Source organism: Heterodontus francisci, chromosome 11 (assembly GCF_036365525.1).
Source record: "Heterodontus francisci isolate sHetFra1 chromosome 11, sHetFra1.hap1, whole genome shotgun sequence".
NCBI lineage: Eukaryota > Metazoa > Chordata > Chondrichthyes > Heterodontiformes > Heterodontidae > Heterodontus > Heterodontus francisci.
Window position 1 is genome coordinate 23,223,247 of NC_090381.1, and position 14,296 is coordinate 23,237,542.

The 14,296-nt window shown below is 44.0% G+C and overlaps 1 protein-coding gene across 4 annotated transcripts in view; it reads left to right on the forward strand.

The window, feature by feature from the left end:
* Positions 1 to 8,608, forward strand: part of LOC137375139 (serine/threonine-protein kinase PAK 2-like) — an 80,577-nt gene extending 71,969 nt beyond the window's left edge. For all 4 annotated transcript variants that reach the window (XM_068041826.1, XM_068041824.1, XM_068041827.1 and 1 more), the window contains 4 exons: positions 2,192 to 2,291; positions 4,377 to 4,573; positions 5,925 to 6,062; positions 6,617 to 8,608. In XM_068041826.1, coding sequence (XP_067897927.1) covers positions 2,192 to 2,291; positions 4,377 to 4,573; positions 5,925 to 6,062; positions 6,617 to 6,703 — 522 coding nt within the window. In that variant the 3' untranslated portion in view covers positions 6,704 to 8,608. The remainder of the gene's footprint in view (positions 1 to 2,191; positions 2,292 to 4,376; positions 4,574 to 5,924; positions 6,063 to 6,616) is intronic.
* The last annotated feature ends 5,688 nt before the right edge of the window (positions 8,609 to 14,296 follow it).

Below are 14,296 nucleotides of genomic sequence, written 5' to 3' on the forward strand. Positions count from 1 at the left end.
TTCAAACTTGGTTGTAATTTCTCCCACTAATCTGAGAGGGTCAGTCAAATCGCCTACCAGCACTCACATGAAGAGTGACTCCCTGGACAGGTAACCAAGGAGCAATTCATGCCTGTGGAACTGTACTCAAACAGGAGTCTGTCTTTAAGTGGGTGGTGGGGAAGGAAGGAGATTAAGTTGGCAACAAAACATTGCTGACATTTGTGTAACATGTTAAGGAAACATTTGGCTAAGACAAATGTGGGTCCATTACAGGCAGAGTCAGGAGAATTTATAATGGGGAATAGAGAAATGGCAGAGAAGCTAAATGATTACTTTGTATCTGTCTTCACTGAGGAAGATAGAAGAAATCTCCCAGAATTAGCGATCCAAGGGATTAGAAGGAATGAGGAATTGAAGGAAATTAGTATTAGTAAGAAGGTTGTATTGGAGAAACTAATGGGGCTGAAGGTTGATAAGTCCCCAGGACCTGATATTCTACATCCCAGAGTGTTGAAAGAGGTAGCTGTGGAGATGGTGGATGTTTTGGTGATCATCTTCCAAGATTCTAGAGATTTTGGAGTGGTTCCTGCAGATTTGAAGGTCGCAAATGTCACCCCAGCATTTAAGAAGGGAGGGAGAGAGCAAACGGAATGACAGACCTGTTAGCCTTACATCAGTCATTGGGAAAATGTGAGAATCTATTCTGAAGGCTGTGATAAATGGACACTTGGATAATAATGATCTGATTGGGCATAGTCAACATGGATTTATGAATGGGAAATCATGTTTGACAAACCTGTTGGAGTTTTTTGAGGATGTTACTAACAGAATTGATCAAGGGGACTCAGTGGGCATGGCATACTTTGGTTTTCAGAAGGCTTTTGATAAAGTACCCCACAAGAGGTTGGTTAGCACATGGGATAGGAGGTAATATACTGGCATGGATTAAGGATTGGTTAATGGGCAGAAAGCAGAGAGTAGGAATAAACGGGTCATTCTCGTGTTGGCAGTCTGTGACTATTGGGGTACCGCAAGCCCCAGCTGTTCACAATATATATCAATGATTTGGATCTGGGGACCAAATGTAGTATTTCCTAGTTCGTGAATGACACAAAACTAGATGGGACTGTGTGTTGTGAGGAAAATGCAAAGCGGCTTCCAGGGGATTTGGACAGACTTACGGAGTGGGCAAGAATGTGGCAGATGGAATATAATGTGGAAAAATGAGAGGTTATCCACTTTGGTAGGAGGAATAGATGTGCAGAGTATTACTTAAATGGTAAGAGATTAGAAAGTGTAGATGTACAAAGGAACCTGGGTGTCCTCGTCAATAAGTCACTGAAAGCTAACATGCCGCTGCAACAAGCAATTAGGAAGGCTAATGGTATGTTAGTCTTAACACGAGGATTTGAGTAGAGGCGTAGTGAAGTTTTACTTCAATTGTATAGAACCTTGGTTGGACCGCATCTGGAGTACTGTGTGCAGTTTTGGTCCCCTTACCTTAGGAAGGATATTATTGCCATAGAGGGAGTGCATTGAAGGTTCACCAGACTGGGACTGTCCTGTGAAGAGAGATTGGGGAAACTGGACCTGTATTCTGTAGAGTTTCGAAGAATGAGAGGTGATCTAATTGAAACCTACAAAATACTTGAAGGGATAGAGAGGGCAGTTAACATGTTCCCCTGGTTGGGGAGTCTAGAGCCAGGGGACACAATTTCAAAATGAGGGGGAAGTCACTTAGGACCGAGATGAGGAGAAATTTCTTTACTTACAGGGTTGTCAATCTTTGGAATTCTCTATCCCAGAGGGCTGTGGAAGCTCAGTCATTGAGTATGTTTAAAGCAGAAATTGACAGATTTCTAAATACAAATGACATAAGGGGATATGAGGATAGTGTGGGAAAAAGGCATTGAAGTGGATGATCAGCCATGGTCATATTGGATGGTGGGGCAGGCTCGATGGGCTGAATGGCCTACTTCTGCTCCTATGTCCTATCTCATCCTGGAGTACAGCACTGGTTTTACACAGATCTTTCTACTCCTGGAAACTTTGGTCAATCTGCCCCCTAAACACTGCTCCTTCAAAGGCATGATCTGATAGGAATGTGTCTGCACATCAGAATATCTCATTCATAGATTTTTCTGAGATTTAAGCAAGTTATCTTATTGAGTGCAATGCAGTGCCTAATCTTTGTTTTTCCTCTGGACAGTGTCTACAAGCATTGGAGTTCCTGCATGCGAACCAGGTCATTCACCGAGACATCAAAAGTGATAACGTGCTGTTGGGAATGGACGGATCTGTGAAGCTCAGTGAGTAACAGTTTAACCCTCACCTTTGTGCTGAAATTCGCATATTCCTGCGATTAGGCTGAGGTAGGATACATAAACTGGAGTCTTGAACTGTACAAAAATATAATACAACCTTACTTTGTAATTTTATTATTTTTGTGCCTGTTTTTAAAAAGGCTGCTCCTCCAGTGTAATTTTATGAATGTACTGACGCTGTCAAATTTGGCAGTTCTGAATAAAGAAAAAAACTTTCACAAGTGTAGATGAAAATATTATATTACAGTAAAGTGAATGGACAAAATTGTGGCAAAAGGATTTCAATGTAGGCAAATGTGGATGTTGTCCACTTTGAGCTTAAAAAAGATAACACAGGATACTTTGTAAATGCTGAAGAGCTGGAAACAGTGGAGGTCCGAAGAGAGTTACGGGGGTGGTGTCCAGGTACAAAGATCATTAAATGTCGTGGACAAGTACAGAAGATAACAAAAAAAGCTAATGGAATGCTGGCCTTCATATCTAGAGGAATAGAATACAGAGGGTAGAGCTCATTCTTCAGCTCTACAAATCCCTGATCAGACCACACCTGGAGTACCCAGAACTGTACACAGTACCGCACATTAGGTCGGATATACAGGTTGGGCGTCCAAGGTCTGGCTGTCGGAAAACTGGACATTTTTGAAAATATTGAGCATACTATTCACCATCGGGCTGGGTTTTAATCAGCAGAAATGGACAGCACGAAAGTCTCTTCGGAATCCTGTAACGCTCAAAGTGAAAATCAATTCAGGAACCTTTTTAAAGTTGCATGAATTGGCAATCTGACCAAGAGGGGTTATAAGATGGCTGTCATGGGAAATCGAAGCTGTGAAGTAGCGAGTGCTTTTGATCTTTGGGTGGATGCATATTGGAGCTTTGTACCCCTTTCATTATCTTTTATTAATTGAATTTGGCCTAGAATAGGTTACCTGATTTTATTGTCCAAAATCCGAAATCTTGCACGGTCTTGGTCTCGAGGGTGCCAGATTTTGGAGATCCAATCTGTCGTAGCCTTTGAGGGAGTGACATGTAGATTTACCAGAATGATACTTGGACTTCAAGGGCTAAATTACAAGGAGAGATTACACAAACTGGAGTTATATTCCCTGGAATTTAGAAAGTTAAAGGGTGTTCTGATCGAAGTTCAAGATATTAAGGGGAACAGATAGGACAGCTAGAGAGAAAATATTTCTGCTGATTGGGGAGTCTAGGGCAAGGAGAGATAGTCTAAAAATTAGAGCCGGGATTTACGGGGGTGGTGTCCAGGTACAAAGATCATTAAATGTCGTGGACAAGTACAGAAGATAACAAAAAAAGCTATTGGAATGCTGGCCTTCATATCTAGAGGAATAGAATACAGAGGGTAGAGCTCATTCTTCAGCTCTACAAATCCCTGATCAGACCACACCTGGAGTACCCAGAACTGCACACAGTACCACACATTAGGTCGGATATACAGATTGGGCGTCCAAGGTCTGGCTGTCGGAAAACTGGACAGAAAAATTAATTCCTCAGGAGAGGAATTAGGCAAGATTCCTACATGTGAAGGGTGGTAGAATTTTGGAACTTTCTTCTACAAACGGCAATTGATGCTCGATTGGTTGTTAAATTTAAGTCTGAGATTGATGGATTTTTGTTAACCAAAGGTATAATGGAATGTGGGACAAAGACAGGTCTGTGGAGTTAGGTCACAAATCAGCCATGATGTCATTGAATGACTGAACAGGCTCGATGGGCAAAATAGCCTACCCCTGTTGCTATATTTCTACATACTGTAGGCTTCATTTGTAAAGCTATGCAGTCCCTGTGTTTTGCTCCTCACCATTGCACCAATTGGCTACTTTTAAACTAAATTGCATCCGCAGAGGTGACAACTGGCATATTTTCCACTTACTTTGAAAAAAACCAACTCCAAGAAACTCATGTAAGAAACTGAATCTGAACTTCAAATAATTTTCTAAAATTTGCCCTGTGAATGCCGGTTTCATGGCTGAAGCTTTCCATTAAGCAGGGTCACTTGTTACTCCATGCAAGTGCTTTGATGCCATTGTTTATCTTGTGTCCATACAGCTGACTTTGGGTTCTGTGCCCAGATCACACCAGAGCAGAGCAAGCGTAGCACCATGGTGGGCACACCTTACTGGATGGCACCTGAGGTGGTGACGAGGAAAGCATACGGCCCCAAAGTTGACATCTGGTCGCTGGGAATCATGGCCATTGAAATGGTGGAAGGAGAGCCCCCTTACCTCAACGAGAATCCGCTGAGGGTGAGTTGACAACAGGGTTGTCGAATCTTTTAGTGTGGGTGAGGGGCCACATTGCAATTTCTGTCTTACATAGACCGGGGTGAGCCAATTTCGGAAAGATAAAGGCATTAAAAATTTACCTTGCTATTAATCAAAACAACAACAAATGCACATTTTTGTGAAGAAGCTTTAAATGAGAAGGCTAATTTACTGACTTACATTCTCTTTGCTATATTGGACACTGATTTAGTGAGATACCTGGCATTCTTTTGCTTGTACAAGTAGACAATGTTTGCCTACACATTTCTTGTAGCGATGCAGAGTATTCTGGATAGATGTCATTCTGTTCGGAGTGATCTTGATCACCCTCCCTCCCTCCCTCCTGCTCCCCCGCACCCCCCCACCCCCCCCCCCCCTGCCCCCGGGCCACAGTACTCTCCACTTGCCTGGATGAGTGCAGCTCCAACAACACTCAGGAAGCTCGCCACCATCCAGGACAAAGCAGCACGCTCAATTGGCACCCTATCACCATCTTCAATATTCACTCCTTCCACCACTGACGCACAGTGGCAGCAGTGTGTACCATCTACAAGATGCACTGCAGCAATTCACCAAGGCTCCCTTGACAGCACCTTCCAAACCCGTGACCTCTACCACCTGGGGGAACAAGGGCAGCAGACGCATGGGAACACCGCAACCTGCAAGTTCCCCACCAAGCCACACACCATCCTGACTTGGAACTATATCACTGTTCATTCACTGTCACTGGGTCAAAATCCTGGAACTCCCTCCCTAACAGCCCTGTGGGTGTACTTACCCCACATGGACTGCAGCGGTTCAAGAAGGCGGCTCACCACCACCTTCTCAAGGGTAATTACGGATGGGCAACAAGTACTGGTCTTGTCAGCAATGTCACATCCCATGAAAGAATTTTAAAAAGTTGCTTGGAGGATCTTGAACTAGGCTGTTAGTCTCTGAATCTTTACGCTTTACTTTTAACTACTGAGGGCTTTGACAGATATTTCGAAGAGGCATGGCAGAACTATCTTAAACTATTATAAAAGCAAAATACTGCGGATGCTGGAAATCTGAAATAAAAACAAGAAATGCTGGAACCACTCAGCAGGTCTGGCAGCATCTGTGAAAAGAGAAGCAGAGTTAACATTTCGGGTCAGTGACCCTTCTTCGGAACTGGGTTCCAAAGAAGGGTCACTGACCCGAAACGTTAACTCTGCTTCTCTTTTCACAGATGCTGCCAGACCTGCTGAGTGGTTCCAGCATTTCTTGTTTTTATATCTTAAACTATTATCAGGTTAGACTTGTCGCAACACATGTTAACATTTGCTCATTCATTTATCCGTGTGCATTACAGGCCTTGTATCTGATTGCCACTAATGGCACTCCAGAGCTGCAGAATCCAGAAAAGCTGTCCTCAATTTTCCGCGATTTCCTGAACCGCTGTTTGGAGATGGATGTGGAAAAACGAGGCTCTGGAAAGGAGTTACTCCAGGTACGGATTGTTCCTTAATTTGAAATTTCAGACCAGTATCTATCCCACCATATTTTTGTTTTAGGGTTACATGAGAATTCAGATTAACATGTGACCATGCCCAGACAAGTTTGCTGTAGTCAATTTGCGTGTGCGCGCGCGGTGCATATATACTCTTTATTCATACCTGTCATTTTGCAGCATCTCCTAGATATGCGGGGAGCATCTCTCTAACTCCCACCACCTCTCCCATCCATGTGAAAACCGAAACCAGGTTTTTGGTTTCATCGTCATCTCCCAACACTCCCAAAACTGGGAAAACTAGTCCAGAGGAAAATGGAGTTCAGACTTTCTCTCCCTCTCTATTCCTCAAGTTGGGAATGCATCGCTCTCGTTCCTCTCAATGTGCAGATGGGTTGCTGTATTTAGGGAGTAATGTGCTTATTCGAAGCCCCTGTCAGTATTTGCTGCTTGTGTTGAGGAAATATGCTGCTGTTATATCCGGTCATGTTTTGAGTTAACCTGTCTCCGGGTCTGTGAGCTCTCACGTTTCTCTCCCTCTCTATCTCTCACAGCATCCGTTCCTGAAGCTGGCCAAGCCCTTGTCTAGTTTGACGCCACTGATTCTGGCAGCCAAGGATGCGATGAAGAGTAATCGCTAGGATCTCCTCCTCCTCGACTCTTCCCCCTGCCCCCCAGAGAATCAGAATCAGAATCAAGTATCACGGTCTGCATTGACATGGCAGAGCAGCTGCTGAGTCCCACGTTGGCATTGCATGTGCCTGTCACTGGCCACCCACTCAAGCAAGGTTGATGCTGCTTTTATATTTTTTTCCAAGAAAACATGATCTCTCTTCCATCCCTCTACATTTCGATACTTGAATTACAGATTGAAAGACAGACTAAATGCCTTCTCTGGAATCTGGACTATCCCCAGCTTGTGGTTTGCTCTGCCAGTTGCTTGTCTCTTCTTATGGACATTACGTACTGTATTGGGTGAGCGGGGCTTTGGGATGTTTTGCTTGATGCCTCTTTTTTTGTATATTATGTATCTCAGTGGCAGATTGCATTGTTAGAATTCAGGAGAGAAGTTGATCAGCTGTTTTTTTAAAAAATGTACCTTTTATTGTTTGTACTAACAATCAGGAGTTGTGACTGGTCACCTGCAGTGGCAGTCTCTGGGACAGAGACTCCTGCTTCCTCGATGCTCGTGATCAGCGTGACTGTTATTTTTGATTAGCCTTCGTTAGTAAAGCCTCGATGACTGGTGAGAAACCGCCAAAGGAGCCATAAGATCCTGTTGATTTTTCTGTGGCCATAATCGTCCAGGAGTGTTGCTGAATTTACACTTGTATTCAGACACTCGGTCTAAGTTATAATAACCTTGTGATTTGTTTTTGCAGTGGGAACTGGCCTCTTCTGCATCAGCTCCCTAATGCCCCCAGTGTTTGTGTTGTAGTCACAACCAGTGTTACCGTCCTAACATTGGAAGCATTGATAATTGCTTCACTGACTCCCAAGCCTCAATAAGGCTGCTACTGATAAAATGGGTTGAATGTTCAATGTAAGAACTGGCTTGTACAGGTGGAGCAGAGTTTTCAGGCAGTATAATCGAGGAATGGTATTCCTATCTGGTGTACAGGAGCTGCATCAGGATGGCACAGCCCACTTTGTCCTTCAGCACCCTCGAGTCTTATTTATTTTCATCACAAACTCCATTGTTAGCGTGGTTTGTTTTCGCGGATGTTTACAAAGTGCTGTCTGCTTAGAATCACTGCAGTTAATGCTTCAGGTCTTTGTAGAATGCATCCTCTGTGCATGCATTGCCATAGTAACCACACCTGCGATGTGCAGCGTCTGATATACCTGCATCCCCTGATATACATACATCCCACGTCAGTCTATACTGTACCCCATGCATGCATGGTCTATGCATGCACCTCTGTGTGCATCCTCCACACATACCTGCACTTATTCTGCACTGCACCAGTATGTACATCACTGCGTTCCAAACCTACCACTGCACTACAGCCCATTACATCAAATCACACTGCATGCAGCACATTATATGGTGTCTGTGTGTAATGGAGCAAAATGATCGCCAAGTATAGCAGTTGGGGTACATGTGGGTAGATGATGGTGGGGCACAAAGTTCTGGTGTCCAAGCATTTGGTGTGGGATTTCTGAAATTAGCTACAATAAGATATTCTCTCCAAGGTGGCTGGAATGGCTGACTTTAAGTGACTGTTATTGTTGTCCCATCTGAGCTTGTGGAACTGCTGCCTTTCAGAGCTCTGTACACCAGCACGAGGAAATGATGTACAAGCATGACCGTTCAATGCATTGTACTGTCAGATGGAAAATATTCAACTCACTAATGGTTCCCAAAGCAGTATGAGTGTTGGTGAATTCTCTGGCTTGTTACTACAGTATTAAAAGGAGAAAATCTAACAAAAGGCTGAACACATTTCAAGTGCCTAACAGTAGAGTCTGATATAACTGGGGTTTTGAGATTTTGGGCTCTTTTTCTAATTAATACTAAAAAATAAAATTTTTAGAAAAATGTATGGAAGTTTCTTTTATGTTCAATATATTTAATTACATTGAAAGCACAGTTTTGTGGAAGCAAGATCACATCTGATAAATCTATAAGACTTTGAAGAGATAGGGAAAATCCGTGAACATATATATTTTTACTTTAGAAAAGCTTTTGACAGAATGGTTACACAGATTTGAACAAGAGATTGGTCCACAAGAAAGGAAAGAAAGCAGGACTACAACAAAAATTATAGTTATATTAAGTCTTTAACATAGTAAGACATCCCAAGGCACTTCACAGGTGCAACATCAAACAAAATTTGACACCGAGCCACAAAGAATAAGGACGGGTGACCAAAAGCTTGGTTGAAGAGAGGCTTTAAGAAGAGTGGTAGAGATCCAGAGAGGTTTAAGGAAGGCAATCCAGACTTTGAAGCCTAGACAGCTGAAAGCATGGCTGCCAATGGTGGGGTGAAGAAAATCAAGAATGTGAAAGAGGCTAGAGCTGGAGGAACATAGAGATCTTGGAGGATTGTAGGGCTGGAGGAGGTTACAGATAGGACAGGGTGAGGCCATACAAGGATCAAGGATGCAAATTTGAAAATCAAGGCATTGCTGGACCGGGAGCCAATGTAGGTCAGTGAGCACAGGGGTAATTGTTGCGAGTTAGGGTATGGGCAGCAGAGTTTTGGATGAACTGAAGTTCCTGGAGGGTGGAAGATGAGAGGCTGGCCAGGAGAGCGTTGGAATTGTCAATCTAGAGTTAACAAAAGCGTGGATGAGGGTTTCAGCAGCAGATGAGCAGCGGCAGGGTTGGATGCCAGTGATATGGAGGTGGAGTCAGTGGTCTTGTTAGAGGTTGAGATCGGAAGCTGAGCTCAAGGTCAAATGTGACATCAAGGCTGTGAACAGTCTGGTTTAGCCTCGGAGCGGCCAGGGAGAGAGTTGGAGTTTTTAAAAATTTGTTCACGGGTTGTAGGGGTCGCTGGCTTGACCAGCGTTTATTGCCCTTGAGAAGGTGGTGGTGAGTTGATGGCAGGGGAGCAGAGTTTGTGGTGAGGACTGTAATAGATGGCATTGGTCCTAAAAATTTAACTGAAGGAAATTCTGCTTATCCAATGCTGGATGTCAGACGAGCAGCGTGACAAATCAGAGGCAGTGGAGCGGTCAAGAGAGGTAGAACTGAATGCTATCAGCGTACATGTGGAACCTGCCGTATTTTCAGATGATGTCAGCGAGGGGCAGCATGTAGGTGAGAAATAAGTTAAAGATAGATCCTTGGGGGACTCCAAAGGTAACATTGCGGGAGTGCAAAATCACCATTGCAGGTGATTCTCTCGCTACGATTAGATAGATAAGAATGGGACCAGGCGAGTGCAGTCCCACGCCAGAGGTGAGGTGTTAGATGAGGATGCTTTGATCAACCATAGTTTAGCATGGTCACAGTCATACAGGATTATCATTTGTGACCTTGATCAGAGCCATTTCAGTGCTGTGGCAAGGTAGAAATCTAATTGGAGGCATTCAAAAATTTTGAGGAGGTGGTTGATGGCAAATTTGAAGAGCAAGGAGATGATACTTGAGAGAAAACGGTTAACAATATCTGCTAAAATAGGGGCCAGAAAGGGAAGTTCGTTGCTCAGCAATTTGGTGGGAATAGGATTGAGGTCGCAGGAGATTGAGCTCAACTTGCTCATGAGATCTGAGGGGCATGAGGGGAGATAGAGAAACTAGAGAATGATGTGGGTTTAGGGTCGGACAGGGGGTGGAGCTTGGGGACGTTTGGCCTGGTGGGCTGGGAAAAGGAGGCAGCTGAATGGATGACCTCAGTCTTAGTGACAAAAAATTCCATGAGCTCCTCTCAATTGTTGGTGAGGATGGAAGGGGTGGGGGAGGGGTGGTTTGCAGAGGAGAGGGTTTAAGAAGACGGTTTGTTGTGAAGAAGGGAAACCAGGGATTATCTGCATTCCGGGATTCCTGGAATAGTGAGCAGTTTTGATATGAGCAAAGTCTGGGGAAAGCTGCCAACGTGTTCAATCAGAGGGTAGTTGTACTTGATGCAATTAAGTGATAGGTGTATTGCATGGTTATTTTTGAAATTTGGGATTGAGTAGCTGGCCAACAATAGTTCACTCCTCACTTGTAGCATGACAGCACTCCAGATATTTCCTGTCCCATCCAGCCAGGAAACACTTGATGTGCCACACTACATCACCACGGCATTCTCCATTTTCCCTGTAGCACACTTACATTTCACAATGTGCTGAGGCAACATTCTTGATCCCTGCTGTTTCAAACTGATCAATGACAAGTACTTGAAGGGGAGAAGTAATTGCAGGCAATGTTCCTTTTAATTTTTCTTTGTTATACGCAGTCTGGTCCCTTTAAGAGAATATTTTCAAGTGAATGTTGGTTGTGCACAGTCTGTTTACACTGCGGTATGTTGAGAGCTGCTTAGAGGGAACATTGATTGCAGGACTTTGGGGGTAAGAGCAGGAGAGGGACTAATTGGATAGTTCATTCAATTAGCTGGCACAGGCCTGATGGGTTAAATGGCCTCCTGTATGATTCTACGACAGTCGATCCCTTTCCTACACTACCTGAAAGTGCAGTGCAATGATGGCAACAACGGAACAGGCTCTGGCTGTTAGTGATCATAAAGGTGAAGTGTCTTTCTTTGCCACTAGCCTTCGAGGAATTCTTTCCTGCCAGACTAAGGGAGTGGTTTTCAGTCATTCTTTCTAAATTTCTGAAAGGCCGGGCCAGCTACTTTGTTGCAGAGTTTTTTTTGCATAAAGCAACAGAAATTAAGTGTTCAGCAACAAACCCAGAAATCAAATGGTACGGATGTAAGTCTAACATAGGGAGACTGAGAGGATTGAGTCATATCGGTTCGAAAACTGTGCTGTTGAGATGATTTGCCATTCAAGGTGTTTTGTCTCGTGCTCAGGAATTTGCAAGAAAAAGCTTTTATTTTGCTAAAGTTGGTAACTCTTAAAGATAGGCAATGTGCTCAGACAGATCTGCATGCATGAGAATAGTGGAAAACTCAGCTTGGCCTTAGACTAAAGGATTCATCGGGAAATATAAATAAATGCAAATGTCATTGGAAGGGCTCTAAAGCCTTGATTTAATTGAAATTCCCAGTTTTGTGCAGGCTGAAACATGTATCTAGATGCTAGAAGTAAAGCTTAAATCATATGGCCTATCACTGTTGAGTGAAGTGGGCATCGCAGCTGATGACTGGAGCAAAGTGATGAAAGTTGTCTTACAAAAGCTGAACAACTCTGCTTCACGCCCACTGTTCAATGAACTGTGTTGCACAACTCCAAGTCTGACTGGGTTCTTCATCCTGTTGAAATTACTCATAGATGCAGTTCTAGCGGCAAGGATGTTTATGATGGGAATATTATTAATGGTAATATTGGGCTCAAAATCATTCTACCGACGTCTGAGTGTTGCTGGAGGGCACAGAGTGTGAAGAAGGGAGTTCGGGAAGGAGGGGAACTATAAATGAAGAGAAAATAGATTTGTCTGCGCTGAGAACTACTTTGAGTGCACAGTGTAAAGTGGGAGTTGGTGCGTGAGGGAATTCAGTGAGGTCGGGGCTCCTTTTCTTTTTTTCTTCCTTTTTCTACCTTTTTTTCAGCCTCCAGTAGCTGTCTCTTCGGTACAGGGGAAGAAGCTGATTGGTGAGTAACTGGTAAGTTATTCTACTTCTAATTGTAATAATTCTAATAAATAGTTACGTTATGGCAGGTCAGCTCGGCCAAGTGGAGTGTACATCCTGCGGTACGTGGGAAGTCATGGATGCACCACGTGTCCTAGACAAACACATCTGCAGGAAGCGTCACCAGCTGCAGAAGATTGAGCTCCAGGTTTCGAAACTCGAGCGGCGGCTGGAATCACTGTTGTGCATCCGCAAGGCAGAGGACTACGTGGATAGCACGTTTAGGGAGGTGGTCACACCGCTGGTTAGGACCATGCAGGCAGAGAGAGAACGGATGACTGCCAGGCAGTCGGAGAACCAGGCAGACAGTACGGGAGTCCCCTGAGTCTATCTTGCCAATTGGTTTTCCAGTTTGGGTACTGGTGAGGGCGATGGTTCCTCAGGGGAGTGCAGCCAGAGAAAAGTCTGTGGCACCGCTGGTGGCTCAGCTGCACAGGAGGGGAGGAAGAAGAGTGCAATAGCATTAATGATAGGGGATTCGATAGTCAGGGACTCTCAGGCATTTCTGTGGCAGTAAACGTGACTCCAGGATGGTATGTTGCCTCCCTTGTGCCTGGGCCAAGGATGTCACGGAGCGGCTGCAGGACATCCTTCTGGGGGAGGGTGAACAGCCAAAGATGGTGGTCCACATTGGTACCAATAACATAGGTAGGAAGAAGGATCAGGACCTGAAAGCAGATGTTAGGGAGTTTGGAAGGAAATTAAAAAGCAGGACCTCGAGTAGTAATCTCAGGATTACTCTTAGTGCCATGTGCTAGTGAGCATAGGAATAGGAAGATTGAACACGTGGCTGGAGAATTGCTGGAGGGAGATTTCTGAGGCATTGGGACCGGTTCTGGGGCAGGTGGGACCTGTACAAGATGGATGGGCTACACCTTAACAGGACTGGAACTTTTTTCTCCTTGCAGGGAGATTTGGTAGTGCTGTTGCGGAGGGTTTAAACTCGCTGGTCAGGGGTATGGGAACCCAAGGGGTAGCTCAAATTAGAAGGAAGTAAAGCTGGAGGTAGAAAAGTAGCAAGCAACATTAGAAGGCAGGCGAAACAAAGGCGAGCATCAACTACGTTTAGAATGCAGAATTATGTCGAAGACAAGGTTCAGGGCACTGTACCTGAATGCATGTGGCATTCACAAGATAGATGATTTAAAGGCACAAATAGGGGTAAATGGCCTTGACAGAAACGGGGTTACAGGGTGACCAAGACTGGCAACAGAATATTCAACGATATTCGACATTTAGGAAGGACAGGAAAAAAAAGAAAAGGAGGTGGTGTTAGGCTGATATGGGATGGGATCAGTACATTTGGAAAGGAGGATCTCCGATCGGAAGAACAAAATGTGGAATCTGGGTCGAGCTAAGAAACGGCAAGGGGCAGCAAACATTGGTAGGAGTTATTTATAGGCCACTGAACAATAGTGGTAATGTGTGGCATGGTATTAATCAGGAGATTAGAGAATTACGTAGCATGGGTAATACAGTAATTATGGGTGAATTCAATCTGCACATAGACTGGGTAAACCTAATGAGCACTAATGCTGTGGAGGACAAGTTTCTGGAGCGTGTTAGGTATTGTTTTCTAGAGCATTATGTTGAGGAATCGGCTATTTTAGATCGAGCATTATGTCATGAGAAAGGGCTAATAATGTTGTAAAATAACCTTTAGGGATGAGTGACAATATGATAGAATTTTACTATGTTTGACAGTGAAGTAGTTCAATCTGAAGCCAGGATGTTAAAATTGAGCAAAGGAAATTATGATGGTATGAGGGGCAAATTGGCTGAGGTGGATTGGAAAATACATTGAAAGGTATGACAGTGCATAGACAATGGATAGTCTTCAAAGAATTATTACTTAAGTTTACAGCAACTATACATTCCTTCAAGGCACAAAAAAACCCCAAAAGTAAAGGCAGTCAACCATGGATAACAAAGGAAGTTAAGGATTGTATAAGATTAAAAGAAAAGGCCCATAAAGTTGCCAGAAATG